At 41.2% G+C, this 20,824-nt stretch overlaps 1 protein-coding gene across 2 annotated transcripts; it reads right to left on the bottom strand.

Moving 5' to 3' along the window:
- Nucleotides 1-16,801: 16,801 nt before the first annotated feature.
- LOC119503876 (asialoglycoprotein receptor 1-like) lies at nt 16,802-20,824 on the bottom strand. 2 transcript variants are annotated; one of them, XM_037795896.1, is made up of 3 exons: nt 20,658-20,824; nt 20,291-20,407; nt 16,802-18,053 (listed from the first exon to the last, which is right to left on the bottom strand). In XM_037795896.1, exons 2-3 carry the CDS (start codon nt 20,323-20,325, stop codon nt 17,126-17,128), a joined length of 963 nt encoding a protein of 320 aa, XP_037651824.1. In that variant the 5' UTR covers nt 20,326-20,407; nt 20,658-20,824; the 3' UTR covers nt 16,802-17,125. The 2 variants fall into 2 exon arrangements, with proteins under 2 accessions (XP_037651824.1, XP_037651814.1); XM_037795886.1 differs by lacking the exon at nt 20,658-20,824 and having other exon boundaries at nt 20,291-20,607.

Below are 20,824 nucleotides of genomic sequence, written 5' to 3' on the forward strand. Positions count from 1 at the left end.
ACCTCTTTTTCTGGCTCTTGCCCTGCAGCTTTCCTGGTCATCACTTCACCAAGTCCCAACTCATCTTTCTGCTAGCTGCATAATGGAGGAAACAAACAGTGTACATTTAGTGCGTCACTTTCTTTTTTGCATATTAATGAACTCTCTTCTGAATGTAAATATTCTTGATTTTTATATCCTGATGACGCAGTACTTTACCAATGAGATCCGAATGCTCATGTTATTAATACAGAACTCTCTCCTGACCTCTGTCATCAGTTGAATCACTGATTATTAGTGCTTTCACTACTTTTACTTTAAGGGCAACTTTGGTATTTTTCAACCTGGACCCTAAGTTCCCATGTTTTAGTATCTAAATAGGGACAACAATTTCTGAAAATGGTCCAGTATTGAGGAAGAGCGCTGTAGACGGCAGCTGCTCACAGGCTGCAATATGGTGCTATTGGGGCAAGCTGGCGCCGTCATTCACAAAAAGTGTTTGTTTTTGCCATGACAGGCTCTGATTGTTATTATAAGTGTCTGACATTATGGAAAGAGTCTCGCTCAAGAAGAAGTCTCGTTCTGAAATCTGGTGAGGTGACGGAAGACAACGGTGGAATACATCCACGGTGGAAATGTGAGTGCCAGCCGGGCAGAGTTTGTTGTGTTGGAGTACAGAAAGCGTAGCTCAGTGTTATCTTAAAGATTTTCAATGTCATGGTTGAATATTTAGATGACTTCGACAATGTGGATGAGGTCTTTGAATTGATGGCCGCCCGTATTTGAGCCAGAGTTTACAGATCTTCAGATTTCAGTGTCACTTAGACACAATAACATGGGAAAATAGGGTCAAGGTTGAAAAATACCGAAGTTAGCCTTATAGCAAAACTAGCAATACCACAGTGTAGAAATACTTACAAGTCACCTGTTAACCTGTTAAAATACATGCATTCAAATCTTTACCTAAGTAAGTAAAAGTACAAAAGTATCAGCATTAAAGTACTCATTATGCAGAATGGCTCATTTCAGAACAATGTATATTATAGAATTGAATCATAATTATTGATGCACTAGTCTGGCATAGTCAAACCTATCTCTACAGCGCTGTGTCAGTGTTAAAGAAAGGTCTGGCCCCACACATTATCATTCTGGTACAGGGGGAAAAAACACTGGCTTGTGTGTATTTCTAAACCAATCACAATCGTCTATGGGCGGCGAGAAGCCCAGCATGCAGCAACGGTGCCCTAGCAAAATAGATAGCCAGATAGCGGAAGGGGAGGAGAATTCCGGCTGAAATAGGCGGCCAATGGCAGACTTATAACCACGGTCTACATGCGGTGAGTCAGACTATTGATGCATTAATGTGTACATAATTTTATTGTTGCAGCTGGTTAAGGCGGGACTCATTTTAATTACTTTATATACTGCTTTTGATTACATTTTGTGTTATTAATCAGAATCTGCAAAGTAACTAGCAACTAAAGTGATCAAATATTGTAGTTTTTTTGTAAAAGTAAAAAGTACAATACTTGCCTCTGAATTGTAGTGGAGTAGAAGTATAAAGTAGCAGAACATTGATATACTCAAGTAAAGTACAAGTACCTCAAAATTAAAATTAAGCTCAAATTGAGTTTACCCGAATCGAGGGTCAAAGGACAGAGGGTGTCGTATGCTGTACAGATTGTAAAGCCCCTTGAGGCAAATTTGTGATATTGGGCTAGAAATAACAAAAAAATGTACTTGACTTGACTTTCACCGAGAAGCTCAATCAGAAACTATAGGTATATGTCAAACAAGATTCATTCAAGATTCATGTCAAACTTATGCTGTGGATTTATTTATTTAGATGTATTGATCTGTCACAGGCAATTTCCTCAACCTTCTATCATTATACATCATCAGCTGGTCATCAAGAACAGTCTCTTCCATTATGCACTATTACAAAGGCAATACAGGAACTCTACTACTCAGAGTCCACTGACTGAGACTTCTCTGAAATAATCCATTCCCACTCTTTTGCTCTCTTACATCATCTTGTCACTGAAATAATATTTGGGACTCTTGGACCCATGTCCCTGTGCTGCATAATAATAGAAGTAATATACTAATGGAAGTACTGCTAAGTAAGTTTTGGTTGATATAAGAATGTAAATGAGAACTGAAACTTATCTTAATATTGGACTTGTTGTAAGATAAGAACATCAATTACTGTAAATGGTATGTAGAATGAGTTGGCAAGAGAGACAAGGGTCCAGAGGACAGGATAAAAGGTCTCGAGTCGAGGAATGAGAGAGTCTGGGGGAGAGGCAGAGGGGCAGAATCGGCCACTGTTGATTGGATTGTTTTGACAGTAAGACAGCCTCTCCCTGGTCGTCTTGGAGCCTTGTCTGTAAAACCTTGAAACGTAAGCGTGGCCTGCGTGTGAGGAGCTGAAATGAGGGTGAATAGCTGAGCGTTAGAGCGCAAAGCGGTTTTGGGGGGTGTGTGTCAGAGACAGCTCATTGGCTTTGTCACTCTTGAGGTGGGGCATCGACGCGCTTCTATTGCGGCCTGTCCTACAGTCAGCTGTGGATAGTAACTCAGTACATTCACCCAAGCACTGTACTTAAAGAAATAATTTAGTTTCACATTTTTGGGAAATACGCTTATTTGATTTCTTGCCGAGAGTTACATGAGAAGATCGACACCCTATATCAGTGTTTCCCAAACTTTTTTTCTGGGGGCCCACTTTTTAAAAATGACACACCATCGCTACCCAATTCACAATAAGCCTTATCTATAAATCGTAAGAAGAGGAATTTGTGCGTAAATTAACATTCCTGACCATCTTTACTGCCATTCACATTATATTATCTTGATTAGGCAAACCAGCCATTTCTAAGAGATATACCTTCGATAAATTACAATTTCATTTTATGCACGTGTTATTGAAAACATGTAAACATTCGTAAATGAAACCAAATAAATGCATTTAGGAATAGTTAATAATAAATCAGTAAAATGTGGGCGAAAGTGCGCTAGCCTTTCTTATTACACAGCTGTGTTGAGTACTCGATTCTGATTGGCCAATCACGGCATTCTGCGGTGTGTAATTTCTGTATAACAGACCGTTGTTATGGGTGCAGCTCTGATGTTGGACTCTGGCGGACCGTTTTTGCGTAAAATTATTGATTTCTCAAGTAAGTAGCCGTGTAATAAGCGGGATAATGTACAGCTAACCGGTCATTGTTATGAGAGAATCCCCTTCAGGGCGATGAGAGATTGCGCAGCATTCTTTCACAACAATGACCAGCTCGCTGTATATTATCCCTTACATATTAGATTCAATGTTATAAGTGGACAACAATTATCAGAACAATACGAACATTCAGGCTCCGTCACGTGGCTCAACTGTGTACTGCAGATATACACCGATCAGCCATAACATTAGGACAGCATGGGCACCCTGACCGGTCTGCGGCTACGCAGCCCCATACACAACAAACTGCGATGCACTGTGTGTTCTGACACCTTTCTATCGGAACCAGCATGAACTTTTTAAGCAATTTGAGCTACAGTAGCTCTTCTATTGGATAGGACAACACTAGCCAGCCTTCACTCCCCACGTGCATCAATGAGCCTTGGCCGCCAATGACACTGTCACGGTTCATCAGTTTTCCTTCCTTAGACCACTTTTGGTAGGTCATGACCACTGCAGACCGGGAACATCCCACAAGAGCTGCAGTTCTGGAGATGCTCTGACCCAGTCGTCTAGCCATCACTATTTGGCCCTTGTCAAAGTCGCTCACATCCTTACGCTTGCCCATTTTTTCTACTTCCAACACAAAGTTCACTTGCTGCCTAATATATCCCACCCACTGCTAGGTCCCATTGTAACAAGATAGTCAATGTTATTAACTTCACCTGTCAGTGGTCTTAATGTTATGGCTGATCGGTGTAAATCTTACATAATGGACAAATTAAAGAAACTAACTAATCAACTAAAGAAATTCTGCAAATTTATTTGGCGACCATAATAAAATCTCCTGCAACCCACCTGTGGGTCCCGACTGCACTGGAGTAATTTGATGAGTAGTACTCCCGGTAATATCAAGCTGACCATCGTGTGTAAAATTGGTGAAGTGCCCTTTAATGCATTAGTAATAATGAGCAAATCATTTGAGGCATAACACTCTGACAATTTGGATGACAATGTAGAGAAACCACCACTAAAGACAAGCATATTATGTATACTCAAACGCAACACACACACACACACACATGCACACTGTCAGAGTGACGTCAGAGCTCAGCGTACTGCAGGATTGTTTCTCGTGAAGCTTCGAGTCATGGTTCTCGTCAACAAGACGTAGTGTGGGAGAAAAGTGATGCCCGGCAGAGCAGGGTTACCCTCTGCTCTTCCTCAACACAGAGGAGGTGTCACTTACAGTAAGACACCACCTCCCCCACCTCATCCCCCCCTCCGTCTTCTTCCCCCCACCCACCTCTGCGTCTCACCCCATCCTTTTCTCAGTTAATCCCCTTACTGTTCGTAACTGAGCGTGGGTTTCATTTTGGGGAATGTTTACTCCTCTGGCCTGAAATGGCTGTACTAAAAAGCCTGAAATAGCAGCAAGACTGAAACAGAGGTTGGATAAACATTTTCAGGAGTGTAGTCTGAGGAGTGTTTTAATACCAAACACCAGGAAACCAAGTTATTAACATCTCATAATAACACCAGTCTTGTTCTATAATTCACTTGTTTCTTGCTTTAATGTTCACCGCGACGGAAGCTCATTTTTCTCCGGCTACGTCACAAATACTCTTTCACCAACTCATTTTCATGTGTTTCATATATCCCAAGGCAGTTTTTAATAGTTTAGATTGAGATTGTGTCTCACTGTGCAGCGAGCGGTAACTGTAGCGAGACTTTCTCACACTGTGTGTTGTCTTTGGCTCCAGCAGCCACGGTTCATTTCCTTTTGTCTTCTGCAGCACAACTGCTGCCAATATTCATGTGAAATATTTCAAGAAAATGAGCTGCAGCAGAAATGAGTCTCCCCGTCTCCCCCTCCTCCTCTTCTCTCTCTCTCTCACACACACACACACACACTCTCTCTATGTATACTGTATGTGTGTAATGGGGTTTGGCCTCCGTTGCTTTTTGTCATGAGAATAATGTAATGAAAGAATTCTATCAACTGTTTGGGCTTGGCCGTCTATTATCACATATGGTCTCCTTCACTAACACACACACTACACATATACAGTACAGTGCACTGCTGCAGCGCAAAATCAAACATAACCACAAAATAACTCGGAGGAATCCCTTTTCGCCTCCAAATGGATCATTTTCCTTGTGTGTCCTGTGTAGGCACTGCATGAACTCATTTCCCTTAAATATTGTTTCCCCAGAAGAACAGAATAGAATTTTTCGGGTCATAAAAAGTTGTAATTGGTGGCTTTCATGGTGAGGATGCCTCTGCCCTCTTTTAAACAACAGCTATGAGGAGAAGGAGGAGTAGAGGGACTCAGGGTTGACAGTATGAGTCATCTCTGAGTGTCCTGGGGAGCAGAGTTTAATAGCCGGTGTACTCACCCTGGATGTTTTTCGGCCTCTGGCGTCACTCCTGATGGAGAAAACAGGACATTTCATTAGAACACCCCCTATGGATGGAGAAAAGTAGTGATTCTCAATGTTAGCAATAAACACTCTTGAATCTGCTGGTATAAACACCCGGGAGAGTATCCACATAAAGTTTGGGTGTGTAGGGAGATTCATACACACCCAATAGAAGTGAATTTAAAGGAACAGGTTGACGATTTGGGGAATATGCTTATCTGTGTCCTTTCCGAGAATTAGATATGAAGATCGATATCACTCTCATGTCTGTATGTTAAATATAAAGCTTAGCTTAGCTCAAAGACTGGAAACGGGTAAACAAAGGTAACAAAATCTGCCTACCTGCACCTCTAAAGCTTATTAATTAACACGTTATATTGTGTATGTGAGCTTGACTTTTTCCAGTCAACCACACAGTGATGACAAGAATTTGGATTAAACAAAGATAAACGTGTGACTCAGTTAGCTTTAAACTGGATTTAGCTGGTCGACATAATGGGAGTCCTGCCATAGATACCTGCAATGTTTGATTTATGGTTTTTCACCTCTAGATGGGGCTTTAATTGTATTCCTCGCAATAGTCGTGTTTACATTCTTTCATTTACTTTGTAATATAGAGCCACAGTGGGCTGTGACTTACAGCAGTGGTTGTCAACCTTTTTTGTGTCAAGGACCCCTAAAATGTTACGCATTAGGTCACAGACCCCCATTTGATAAGATTTTGCTTCAGTGACCTCCATCTGAAAATATTTTGGTTGTTGGATATGATTAAGACCAGAAGAAGAGATGAAACCTAATCAGAATAGTCACTCTTGTGACTCTTACTCACATTGGGCTCACTTAAAGTGAATTAAATAGTGAAAATTAATTAAAAGTTAATCTTGCTCCACTAGAGGAGCTGGGGATCGAACCGCCAACCTTCCGATTGGTGGGCGACCTGCTCTACTTCTGAGCAACAGCCACCCGTGTGTTCACTATCTACAATCAGAATATCCTGATGAAGCTTAAGGTGCATAATGGCAATTTCCCCAGTTCAATTCTGGCTGGGAACCTTCGTTGCATGTCATACTCCTCTCTCTGCCCCTGTCTGCTTGCATCTCCACTGTCCGCTATGCAATAAAGGTGAAATGATAAAAAAAGCCTTACTTGTACGACAAACTACAAGTAGCCCAAGCTAACCAATTACAGTTCTTGCAATCTCCATGTGGTATCTCCATAACCACTGTAGCACAAACATACTTATATTTTTAAGGAGGTGCACATCAGATATGATGACATAGCTTTGCAGCGTATGCATGTAGCTGCCCTCACTACACCATGTAAGGGATAATGTACAGCAAGCCGGTCATTGTTGTGAAAGAAACCCCGACAGGGCGATGCTGCACTCTCATCGCCCTGAAGGGTATTCTTTCACAACAATGACCCACTAGCTGTACATTATCCCGCTTATTACACGGCTACTTACTTAAAGGGACTGTTTGTAAGAATCAGAAATGCTTGTTAACAGCGACACCTGTGGCCGTTAAGTCAACGAAAGTCAGCGTCGGGTTCACGCTTGTGCTCGCTCTACATAGACATGAACGAGCATCGCTCAAAACAGTAAGGCGACACACGTCAGCTAAAACCACAATATCACTCTGTATTTCAGCTGCTTGGCAGTAATGTTATCTGACCAGACGTAGGTCTCTCCATGAATCAATGCTGATCCTAGTGTCGGCTTTTCCTGCCTCAGCCTCCCGACCGAGATACCGGCACGCGGTCAGAGACGATAACGTTTCTCGCTGCAGAGCCCCGTCACTTCACAAGATACGGGAAACCTCTGTTGGTCTGGAGGAGCTGCAGCATTTATTTCTGCACAAACGTCCACTGTACATTCACTAGATATTCTCAGAGCTACTAACTCTTCTGCAGTGTGGAGTGTGCACGTGAGGTGGAGCGAGCTGAGCGAGAACGAACCCGGTGTGTGAGTGAAGGCAGGCAGGCAGAGGAGCAGAGTACAGCAGAGACTCCGGTCCTGGAGACCAAAGGTACGGTCTCCCCCGCGTCCTCCGACTGCGGCCAACACTGTTTAACAGACGGGCTTCACAAGATACAACTTTGAGGTTTTGGTGCTTCCGTGTAGTTTGTGTTGGAGTCTTGTCTGAACAGCGTAGCCACACGTTCCATGCGAGCGCGCATGGGACACCGACCCTGGTGATTTATACGTGTAAGAAGTTACAAACAGTCCCTTTAAGAAATCCATAATTTGACACATAAAAACGTTCCACCAGAGTCCATCATCAGAACTGCGCCCATAGCAACGGTCTGCTACATATAGCAACAGTCTGCTATAAAGAAATAACAGACAGTAGAATGCCATGATTGACCAATCAGAATTGAGTATTCAACATAGCCGTATAATAAAACCCCTTAACGCACAGTTATAAACTTGGCTGTAGAGGTGCTGACAGGCTTAACCTAGCCAGCTCTTTCCCCGTCCTCCCAGTTATAACGCTACGCTAAACTTAGCTAAGCTAACCAAACCATCTCTTGGCTGTAGCTTCACATTTAACAGAGAGATATGAGAGTGGCATCAATTTTCTTATCTAACTCTATATAAATAATATAAATATAAGCGTATCTCCCTAAATGTTGAACTACTGCTTGAATGAAGCTACTCGTGAGGTAATGCCTCGTTGAAATACACTTGCCCTGCAATAAATACTACCTTAGTTTTGCAGTTCATAATATATTTTCAGTAGTTTGTGATGTTGAATTGTAATATATTATAAGGTGTTCGTGTTATTTTGTCCACACACTGTGTTTGAATAGACACAGATTTATTCAGGGTCTGTCCCCTGTGGGGCACAGTAGATAGTATTTTTGGCTTGAGCCATCCATCCAGGCTGGTCTAGCCGCCCACTTATCTCCCCTCCACACATGTGATTTATGCAGAGTCAGTGTCCCCCCACACAAATCTGACCATCTTAGGGATGGAAAACATTCCCTGTTGAGTTTTCCCGCCAGGGGTTCGCCGCCACCATCTGTAAGAGACACTCAGCACAGATGTAGAGACCCATAAACACACTCCATGCAAATAGACACATAGAGACATATACTAATATACACACTAGTCCAGTATTAATGGGATTCCTTTATGATATAGGGCATCAATTCAGAACTTTATTTTACAAAAGGGAGAACAGAGGAGGTGAGGAGGATAGCAGATAAAGATGAAAAGATGGCAGTGATGGAAAAGATAACACAGAACTTAACCCTTGATTTTGGTTGACATTGGCTTTGCTTCCTCATTGTTTGGGCTTCCATAGACGTCACCCCACTACCGTATGTGAAACAAGGTTCTACAGCAATGCTAGCGGCTCTGTGAGATTGCACATGCGTTGCTTTGAGCTAAATGCTAACATCAGCATAATAATAACGTGGTCTCACAACGTGGTCACACAGTTCGTATGATATATTACGAAACAGTTATTCCTCGTTTTACGTTCGTTTTCCCGTTTTCCCGTGTCCGCTCGTAACATGCATACAGTCTTTTCAAAATAAACTTCAGTCTTCACAGGAAACAACTCGGTCAGGTTTAGGCAACAAAACTACTTAGTAAGGATTAGGAAAAGATCGTGGGTTGGCTTAAAATAACAACGGAAGTGGCGTAACTTGCGTGCAAAAGTTACATGGCAAATAAATCAGATTCAATGAAGATATTTGAAAGGCTTACAAACTGAGAGTCCAAGATGTAGACAGGTAACAGGCAAACAAAACTCCATACATGACGAAAGGTGAACCGACAGAGAACAAAGGAACTGAGGTGGTATGAATAGTGACTGACTAACTGGGGGAAGTGAGAACAGGTGAGGTGAATGCAGAATTAATTAGGGACAGGTGAAGCTGATCAGGGCGGTCCAAACGGTAGGCTCGTTTGAGATGAACTGCGCATCGCCTGGAAAGTAGACGAGCTCAGGCAGCAGCACCAGGGGGCGGTGACAAAAAGCTGCGTTCAAGTAAGACACTTTCCATCCGTTTCCAGCAGCCTTCAAAGAATTTACAGGAAGTCACAGAGATAGTGACATCCTGTTTGATCCAATCTGTAGGCCACTTGTAGTTTGCAGACCACATTCAGATTTATTTATATTTGTTTGTAAATCTATGTGGAAATGTGCGTGTGTCTGGCATTGGATTCTATCCTTTATTATTTTTATGTCCACCTTGTAAAGCACTTTGTAATGAGCACTCGTTTTGATGAGTCCTATATAAATAACCTTCATTAATATTATTATTATCAACCACACAAGATGTGTTTGTTAACAGATGAAAAATTCATTGCACAACATGAGACTAATATCCTACAATCTAGCGTTAAATATCACAATTACACAGAAAGTTCGGACTTTCTACAACACCTGGTGTTTGTTGTCAAAACTAAGAGCCAATCAGCTCTTTGATGAGGTGACAGTCTGACAGGCCTTTCCCATCATGCCCTGGGTCTTGCAGTTGGTGGAGAGCAACTGCGGTGCCTTGCTCCAGAAGCTGCGGCCGCCTCGATTTCATGAGGTTATCGTTGCCCATGTGTGCATGACAGAGCAAGTCGGGATCAAGTTGGACACAAATCTAACCGGCATGCATTGTGCACCGATCGCGATCGTTATCGATTCTGCGCCAAGCCCCCGGGAAGTGCACAAAGTGCAAATTTTCGTAGTGGCCAAACGGCGGGACTACAACTTCCGTGTCCGTCACGTGATGCCATTGGGCCAAAGTGACGCGCCACTGAGCAACTTTCATAAGAATGAACGGGAGCCCGCCTACAACGCTGTATCCAGTTCTCTTTATACATCCATGTTCTGCGCAGGCCTGGCTCGCCTCGAACGAGCCATGGATGGATTAAGAGAACTGGATACAGTGTTGGAGGCGGGGCCCCTTTCATTCCTATGAGAGTTGCTCAGTGGCGCATGATGCCAAAATGGGTCGACTTCCGACTGGAAAAGTACCCGGATCTTCTGGCGATCTTCCGCATTCATTGGGCCCATGGAACACATGGAGCATTTTTTGTAGCTTCTGAAACATGACATCACTTTAAAATCACAAAATTCTCATAAAAGTAGGAAAATTCATGAAGTAAAAAGGTGATGAATAACAATATTGAGTATGTTTTCTGAGCTGCTAAAGACGCCCCAGGTTCTCTAGAAAAACCATAAACAGCATGACAAAGATTCACTAAATCATCCCTCCTGGTGTTTGCCACAATCCAAGTTTTGATCTCAGCCTCGGCTTGAAATCCAAAAGGGAGAAGTGAGCGCTGCTGGCCAAAGCATGAGGAAACGGCAGAGGAATGGAGAGTGAAAAAAGAGACCAACACTGGAGGAAAAGTTGCCGTTTGAAGTTGGCCAACAGAAAAGTTTTGATTCAAGTCTCCCACATCTGCCTGCTGCTGCCTCGTGCAAGAATCCTGGAATCCCCCACCCCCTCATCATCACCACCATGTCACACACACACACAAATGCAGACTCGAGTCCAATCCACCGGCACAGAGCATGAAAACAAACATTTTCAAGGAAGTTCTTAAGCCAAGTGGCAGATAAGCATTGCCGCTAACTGAACATGCACTTGGAGCAGAAGCTAATGGCATGAACTGACACTGACCTAGTTTACAAAGGGGCAATGACAAAGAGAGAGTGGAAAGATGTAGATTTGGAGGAGGTAAAGAAACTCCAGGGCATGTTGTGCTTGAGGACACAGTGTGTTGTGCATGTGTGTGTGTGTGTGTGTGTGTGTTTCTGCTCAGCGAGGCCTGCCAACAGCCAACACACCCATCAGAGCTCCAGAGACGAGCCGTCATGCTAAGCCGGGGTAGAGGGCTGAGGCCTGAGAGCACAGGGAGGTAAAAGCTCAAGTAGAGCACTGCTGAGGAGTGAGGCGATCACTGTGGGGGTTACACACACACTCATCTATTCTGCACTGACTCTGGCCAACAGCAACTTACTGTATACTCATTTAACAGACACGTTTGGCTTGCTCCTCTGCACAGCATGCCCTCACTGGTTCCTGACTTGTGGAAACAGAAACTAGTCCTTCTCTTTTGTTTGTGTGCATTTTGTTTTTGTGTCTCCGGAGGGACATACGTGTAGATTTTGGCATGCCAGGAACTGCTGCAACACGGCCCAGTCAGTGGCCAAGTCTTGTTTTGTTTCCTCCCAGATTTGAACTCTGTGTGACTCTGATAACATTGAAACGAGGAACAATTTCATGCTCTCGTACTCTGGGCGCTTTTTATGACTTTAATTGTTCCATTAAGGCGCTTCGGGGTCTGGGAATGCTTTGTCATATGCGCAATGTGTGTGTGTGGAAAGTGAATGCCCTCAGGCTCATCAGCACTCAAGTTTATTCTATAAAGGAATTCAGGCTTTTTAATGCTCTGGATCTGAACCAAAGCCACAGGACCTGAAGATTATACTGAATGTTTATCATTTCCTGTTTCAGAGTCATGTCATGTCACTGCCTGGGTTCAAGGAATGCACACACATGTACCAACAAATGCACACACAACATGTGGTTGCATAGATTAACATAATGTGTCTACTGTAGTTTCGGCAGCAGACTTTTACTTTCTGCTGGCCAAATGATGTTTGTCCTCAAAGCTTAAAGTGTCTTATCTAGAAGGTGGAAGTGGGAACTCATGTGAATTAACATTTGCATTTCTTACTGGTAACTTTATCAGTGATGTTTTAAGATTATCATTAAATGAGTTACAGGTGAACACAGTGGCCATTTAGTGGAAAAACTACTGGACATTATTCAGTGAGTTTAATCCATGATTACAAAAGATATGTTGGCTATGTGTGGCTGCAACTAACGATTGTTTTCATTATCAATTAATCAGACAATTATTTTCTCAATTCTGTTTCTAAAATGTCTGAATATAGAGACAAATGTATGTCACAAACTCAAGTTGACTTATTGAAATTGATTGATTTGTCTGACCTGAGTCCGAAACCCAAATATATTCAGTCTACTATAATATAAGATTAAGAAAACACTAACAAATATTCATACTTGAGAAACTGCACCCAGTGAATTTTTGGCATGCTTGCTTTAAAAAAAAATGTCATTGATTAATCAGTTATCATCAAATACTGTGCTGTAGTTATTGATTCATTTTCTGAATTATTTAAGAAATCGTTTCAGCTCTAATTGTAAGAGTTTTATGTGAGTAATGGTATTTTATCTAGTTGATCTGGTTTCAGTTACTATAATACTGTACTTGGTAAATGTAAAGTAAGATGGTTATCCACAGTGACCATTATGTAGAAATAATTGTTTGATCTGTTTCATTTGTATGGACAGAGAATGCAGGTAATTAGCCCACCTAATTACCCAAGATAAAGCAAATCAGACCTTTTTAAATAGAAGTTTGAATAAACCTCAAATTTAAAAATGACTTGCTTAATGCAGGCAATTAAAAGACCCGTTGGCACTAAACACATAGTGTTTTGATAGCTTCAATGTTAAAGCGCTGTGTTTAAGTGGAATACTGAGATATTCATAAAGGGGCCAGAACCAGAAGAAACTATGCTTATATACAATTTAATTAAAGGAACAGTGTGTAACATTTTTGATAACTATGTTTTCATTAGTGTATAATCACCTGAAACTGAGAATCATTGTGTTTTCGTTACCTTAGAATGAGCGCTTCATATCTACGTAGGGAGCGGGTCCTCTTGGGCGGCAGTGGTTAGAGTGATCGTCCTTTAACTACTAGGTTGGCGGTTCGATCCCCAGTTCGTACTGTCTGCATGTCGAAGTGTCCTTGAGCGACACACCTAACCCCACGTTGCTCCCCGGGCGCTTCACAGCAGCCCACTGCTCCTGAGGATGGGTTAAATGCAGAGGTCAAATTTCATGTATGTACCTGTATATATATTACAAATAAAATAAAGTTTATGTTTCCGTTTCCGGAGTCCGCCATGTTGCCATTTCTACAGTAGCCTAGAACAGACAAACGAAACACTGGCTCTAGAGAGAGAGCTTTTACTTTACCCGAAGGCCACCGTAGTTCTCTGACATGCTGGTGAAACTGCGGTAACGTGAGCCAAAGAGCGCAAAACTGTGGTACCGCCAACCGCTGTCTGACTTCCGTTGTTCCTAAAGTAGTGTTATTATGGTACGGATGACCTCTGAACGAGGCAAACAGCGTTACCACGGTTTTACACTCGGCGGTTCACGTTACCGCAGTCTTGGAAAGGGAGGAGTGAGCGGAGGGGTACTCAGTTGGTTGCAATCTGCAACCACACCACTAGATGTCGCCAAATCTTACACACTGTACCTTTAAACAGGAAGTCACATATAAGTGAGACCTGAGTACAGGGAAAAAATAAATAAATAAAAGTAAATAAGAATGATACTAGTAATGGTAATGACATAAAAAATGTAGTAATAAAATAGCATAGATTTAAATATACATACATATAGACGACAGTATGAAAAATTATAAATAAATGCTTTCTGAAATATCCATGGCGTAGGTATAATGCATGCATGCTATGTAAAACAGTCACACTTAAAATCAATAGAACCTCTAACATAATTGAATTGCCCTGTCAATATCAGTGTGTCAAGTTTCAGTATATTCTGTAAATTATTCCAGACAAATGGGGCAAGAAATATCTGAAAGCTGTCTTTCCAAGATTAGTATTTACTGTACTGCAGGAACTGCTTCTCTTGCCTTTTAGCCTGCACAGGAATATTGGATTATCTATAGTCAAACATTAACATCCTGTTAATAACCCTAACTCAAGTTGTCAGTATTGGTTTTCATTTCTTTTCAAGGAGAATCGCTCAACAAATTGACCTAGTTTATGTTCTTCCCAAAACTGCTCATACAGTAACACCACACAGGTTGCCAGCTGCTGCTTTGACACAAATGAGGGGTCAGAGGTCAAATAGTGACCTCACAGGTTTGACAACATCAGCAGGCCTCACAAGTCTAAGAGAATGGCATCACACACTAGGTCATTGCTGTTCTTGGTGAGTTGTTTTTGGGCGAGGTCCGTGTGACTCAGAGAAAATCCAGAGGGACGTAATAGAAGCAGGAAAATCACTTCACTCAGTTGAAATAAATCACTTAATTTCACACTTATGATAGCTTTCAAGTTTATAGATGGTCGTTATATCTGATTTTTAGTTTGGCGAGAGACACTTTCAGCTTCTGTTTGTTTACTGGCTGAATCAGATAAGATGCATTATCATATTTAACTTGTGCTCAAAGTGTGTAGGAAAGAGCAGAGAGAACATTTCAAGCATGTTCATTTCATGCTTTTCGTAACAAACCAGATAAGCTCTCTTTTTGACGCCCCAAACACTTGGGATTGTGGGAAGTTATGTGAGATCTGTGATTACATTTGACACAATTATCTGAAGAGAAAGGCTTTAAGTGTTGTTTTTCTTTAGATACCCTATCAGTGTATGTATCAGTCCTCAGCAGAGCTGCTTCTTCCCCCACCAGCTGCCAGTGGTTCCCTGATCTCAGCCTAACAAGCTGCGCTGAGGGTGATTAATGTGGGCGAGACCCTCCGATCCTCTCAGAGGACGACGAGGGCCACAGCCCGAAAACAGTCGGCCGCATACTTTCAGCACACAGTCATCTTTCACTTCACCAAAATCTGAAAGTGACAGGCTGCTGAAAACGGAGGGAGAAGTGTTGCAGCAGTCATTATAGGCCGTTTACTACAAGTCATTTTCACCGCTCTTTCAGACACACATCTGTTTCAAGAATAACGAACAAAATGCAGGATGTCATTGTAGTTTAAATCAGGGGTTTGAGCGAATATGTATTTGCCATATTTCATCATGAACATGTTATATACAAGATTATGGAGAAATGCAACACCCACATAAACCAATTTTTAAAGATTTATTAGAAATCTAACCAGGGAGTATTTGACCAATCAAGAAACATATTTTGGTTCATGCTGAAGGGGAATGAGCTCTAGTAAAGACTGATAGCGCCATCTTGTGGCTTAATTAATCCAAGCAGTTAAAAAACAGTATTACTTGATTTCCACAGTGATTGTTTTTCCAGGTGTGGGCTCAAGAGAAGACACTGAAGTAAGATCTTTATGAAAGAACATTTCAAAACATGTCTTTTCCATTATTAATGATGACCGTGGATATAGGAGTTATTAGCCAATCAGATATTACTTTTAAAAATCACAACTAGACAGGGCATTTGAAATAACAACCTGAACTATAAAACATGAAAGCTTATGGGCCTCTGCAGACTAGATTCAAGATTCCTGCTCTGAAGTGCTGTGTAAGATTTGCATGAAGTTTCTACTGTTGCTTGAACCACGCAGACCTTAAACATGCAGAACAAGTAAAGGCTGGCCCACACTAAAAGATTTTTCAAATCTTAAAAGATTTTGAAAATGTGAGAGACCATCTTACCACTACTACTACTAGTAACTACTACTTTATGCTTCACGTTTTGCATTAGCTTATGCATTAGCTGCCGCTGCCATGACGGTGGTGGTTGTCTTCCCGCTTCAGTCAGCTTGGTTCCCAATTGGCTATCGTTCTTTCTCCCGTGACTACGTCATCGGCTGTCCTCGGGGTTCCTCACACACAACAAGATATCCGATCAGAAATATTGAACATGTTTAACATTTACGATTTGAAATCGGTGCGGCCAGGACGGACTTCCGAGCAGATCGAGGATGTAAAAAACACTCTTGACATACCTCACACCACAAGAAAATCTAGAGAAATTATCTTTAGAACCATCACAAAGTCAGGGATTTGCCAACCATTGTCGGAAGGGGGGAATTAGGCCCAACATTGTCTTGATTCTCATGCAGTGTGTGCCCCGCTTAATGTAAGTTTCATTGTATGGCTCTCACATATTTTGTGCAGAACTGGAGTTGCTTTCCAGTTGGAACATGTGAAGTCAGCCCCGAGGAGACGAGTCACAGTAAAGTGAACAATCTCCTGTCTACAGTTAGTCATGTGTGCATTTGTGTATTACTTGAGGCCCTTTACTCCATGTGTCTTTGGTCACATTGATACCAGAATGTAAAAACAGTATTAAATCAACTCTTCCTCTTCTGTGTGCAACATATTGCAATGAGCACTTTGATCGGCTGTTGAACTCTACAGGAAACATGTGCATAATGCCACTTTGGACTCCTCAAAAATAAGATAACAAAACAATAAATAAATTACAAAGCCCAGTAATCCATTCTTTCAAAGAACTGTATTTGAATACACTTTATGGGGAACAAAAACATTACTGTTTACATATTTGCCAGTTTATCGGAGAATAAGCTGCAGATCTGTTTCCGTAGATTCTGGTTACAGAGAGCATTTGAATTGTTTATCAGAATTTCACAAACAAGTGGAATGAAAAGTTATGAATGACCATGAGAAATTTAGCATGTAAAAAATAAATTCTGAAATAAACACCAGTGAATTCAGCTTGAGAGAGAGAGTGACATGTTGCTTTATCTTCCACATCTTAACCAACAACATGCAGCTACATCACAGGTCTGTCAGTCAGGACTAAGTGAAAGCCTTGGTCTCACAAATGAAGTTCCTGCTGCCAACACAAACAATGTCATCCCAGGTGTATAACCAATGTGCCTGTCCTCTGCGCATCGGTGGGACAATGGCAACACAGTCCTGTCCTCCCCGGTCTTTGTCCCAGGCGGGCATGGCGTTGTTTGGCTCCTGGGGCATCCAGTAAATGACATCTTGGTCGATGCTTCGGCCATCAACCCACTGGTAGTTGCCCTCCTGCACAATGTCCTGCAACCCGATCCACGCTGAATGGAAGTTTACATTAGGGTGCTGCTGGTGGAACTCAAAAGTCAAGTTGGTAAGGAATTCCTGGTCATCGACATTCAAAACAACAGCCAGGTCAGCACTGATTGCAATACACTTGCTGCGAGCTCTTTCCCAATTAAATGTTTCCGGGGACAAAAAGAAGCAACGTGAATCGTGCACGACCCAGCCAGGCTCGCAGCGTGCACACTGCAGTGTGGTCTCGTTGCAGAATTTCCAGACGAAGGCCATTTTGTCGGAGGACAGGATTGAACGCTGGCGTTGATTTTCTGCTTCCAGCTGCATGAAGGTTTGTTGTGTTGCGTTTAGGAGCAGCTTCAGTTGGCCATACTTATGTTCCAGAAGAGTGACATTTTCTTTACAACTGGAGTTCACAAGTTTTATCAGCTGATTGTTTTGAATCAGCAGCAGCGTGGAGGTCTCTGAAATAAGCTGTGATTCCGCTTTCAGTCTTTTAAGTTCATATATCTGAGCAATGTGGACAGCGGTCACACTACAAAAAAGCACCACCAAAAACCCAATCAAAACAGCTTGCCAGCTAGATCGCAGTCTCTTCAGCCAGCTGTTTTGCGTCTGTCTTCTGTCTGTTTCCTCTTCATCCGTGGAAATTATTACTGATTTGTCATCAGCATTTTCACCTTCTTGTCTAAGAGAAAAAAAAGAAAAGAAAAGGGATCAAGATATGTTACTGTGAACAAGAGGTTCTAAAACCACACTCTCAGGTAAATAGCATACCACATTTCAATTACAGATTGGTCTTTATGAATTCAAATGTAATAGTAGTAACGTTCTCAAAATCCACATTAGTCTAATTTATTTGAAAATGGACAGTGCAAATTAATAAATACACATAGGATAAAAAATGCCAGAATTAGCCAAAAGGCACATTTTTAATGTGTCCCTGTCCAAGGTGTTACAGAAGGCATCCTAATATACATCAGAACAAAAACAGGGCATGCAATTTAAAGGTCTTCCTAAAATACACCAGAACAAAAACAAAATCAGGACATGCAGTTTAAATGATGGAAAAGGACGCACAGTTGTTAAAAGCAGTAGAAACAATAGTGGCATTTACACATATAAAACAACATTGCTGACAAGTAGGACATATAGATAGAAGCAGCAAAAAGAGAGTTTAGTGCTGACATATGTACAGTATGTATTAATCGTCCCTTGATTTATGGATACATATCATGTATCATCCATGTATCATCATCCATATCACACATCATAATCATTGTCAGCTTCTTATAATCAGCTACTAGTGCCACCTGTGACACCATTCCTTACCTGCAGAACTGATGGGACTTAAAGGTCCCATATCGTGCTCATTTTCAGGATCATTCTTGTATTTTGTGTTTCTACTAGAACATGTTTACATGCTGTCATGTTAAAAAAAAAACTTTATTTTCCTCATACTGTCGGCCTGAATATGCCTGTATTTACCCTCTGTCTTAAACGCTCCGTTTCAGCCCATTTTGACGGAATTGCGACGCAATTTCAACAGAATTGCGTTGCTAGGCAACAGCTTGGGTCCATATGTACTTCCTGTCAGCTGATGTCATTCACATACACTGCAACCAGGAATAAACTGGAACACATTTATAATGTTTATGTTTAAATCTGTGTAAAGGGTCTAAATATAGTATATTTGTGACATCACAAATGTACAGAAATCCTGACAGCTTGAGTTTCTGAATACGGGCTGTGTGTATTTCTCTGTATATTGAGCGTTTCGATACTTTCACAGTATTTATATAGGACTTCAGCCTGCTTTATAATAAAAAAATGTGAAAATTTCACTTTTTTTATAATATGGGACCTTTAAAGTGTTAATCTCGAAGATTTTCATTTAAATAAATGTCTGTTAAGTCATTATCCATCGCCGAACAAGGTAACACAATAATGACTGAGTCTGTGGCCCACTGATGAAAGTATTGCAATATTTATAGATTTGTAGTATTACATACTTGGTGTCTGTGGTGACATTCCCAGAAACAAAAATGCTTTATTACAGTTTTTCTCAATTGTATACAGCTTCAAGTTTTCAGATTTGTGCGTATAGTTTGTGTGTATACAATGGAGAAAAACTGTAATACAACATTCCTTTTCCAGGAATGTCACCACCATAGATATAAAACAGTTTTACAACTGTTTCAACTGTTTTATATCAATGGTCATCTATGGTCATCTATGGTCATCTATGGTCACCACAGACAGACACCAAGTTCATATTACTGCATTCTAGAAATATTGAAATTGAAAATTCACTTTTTTAATAGTCCTGTATCACAGCTGTTACCCTGCACTATATTCAGTTTTAACAGTTTTCTTCATCTCCTTGTATTTTTATATCTGATACATTTTTTTGTACTTTGTACTACTAACTTTTTAACTGCCTTTTTACTAACATGTTTTGCACTATGGAGCTGTGATGCTGGAAACTTGAATTTCCCTCAGGATCAATAACGTTTCTGTCTATCTATCTATCTATCTATCTATCTATCTATCTATACTTCCACCAGTGGGCCATATAGACTCAATCACCATTGTGTTATGTCCTCCAGCAACAGATAGGGACTTAACTGACATTTATTTAAATATAAATCTTTACATTTGCCTATTATATTGGTTCATAAGTCACCAGACATATCATGCTCTTTCATGGATAAAAAGTACATTTCCATTCCTTAAAATGATCACATATATCCCATGGATTAGACTGCATTATGTGAGGGATAATGTGCAGCTTTGTTGTGAAAGAAAGCCCCACAGGACGATGCTGCAGAGAGCTTCCCTCTCAATATGATCCCCCAGTACTTCCACAGAGACCAGCTTGTCCTATGCGTTATTAAATCACAGAATAATAACAGGTTTCATTACCTCAGGTCCAGTTGAACATCCTCAACACCAGTCATGTCTTCTCTGTTTCAGCAGCTTTCAGCAGGATTTCCTGGTTGTGGTTTTTACACCAGTATTTGCAACAGTTCAACCAAGAAACTACCAAATGTTTGGAAATAAAAAAAACTTGACTTTTTATGTTGATTTGATTTTCGCCACAAGGTTGCCATAGCAACTTTATATATGCGCTGGAGACAGCGGAGCGATGGTAACGATGGTAACGTTACGAGAGATGTGGCGTTCAAGGTTCACTTTATCATTAAATTAAAATTACTTTTGATACTTTTTAGTGTAATATGTACTTTAATTTAAGTGTCATTTGGTGTGCCTGTGTCTTCAAAAGTCTTACCAGAGAGGCTCTTTGTCTTTGGTCACATCTCACACCAGAATATAATAAAAACAACAACTATTAAATCAGTCAGATCTTCCTCTTCCTTGTGCAGCACATTACATTGAGCACATTGAACTCCTCATGAAACAGTGACGACATTTCAGACTCCTTCAAAATAAGACAAC

This window comes from Sebastes umbrosus, chromosome 2, assembly GCF_015220745.1.
Source record: "Sebastes umbrosus isolate fSebUmb1 chromosome 2, fSebUmb1.pri, whole genome shotgun sequence".
Taxonomy (NCBI): domain Eukaryota; kingdom Metazoa; phylum Chordata; class Actinopteri; order Perciformes; family Sebastidae; genus Sebastes; species Sebastes umbrosus.

What these genes read in the sequence shown, in the direction of transcription:
- LOC119503876 (XM_037795896.1), bottom strand. Translation starts at nt 20,325, where the DNA reads ATGACTGGTGTTGAGGATGTTCAACTGGACCTGAG. An exon ending in GATGTTCAACTGGACCTGAG is followed by an intron (nt 18,054 to 20,290) that starts GTAATGAAACCT and finishes TTTTTCTCTTAG; the next exon opens with ACAAGAAGGTGAAAATGCTG.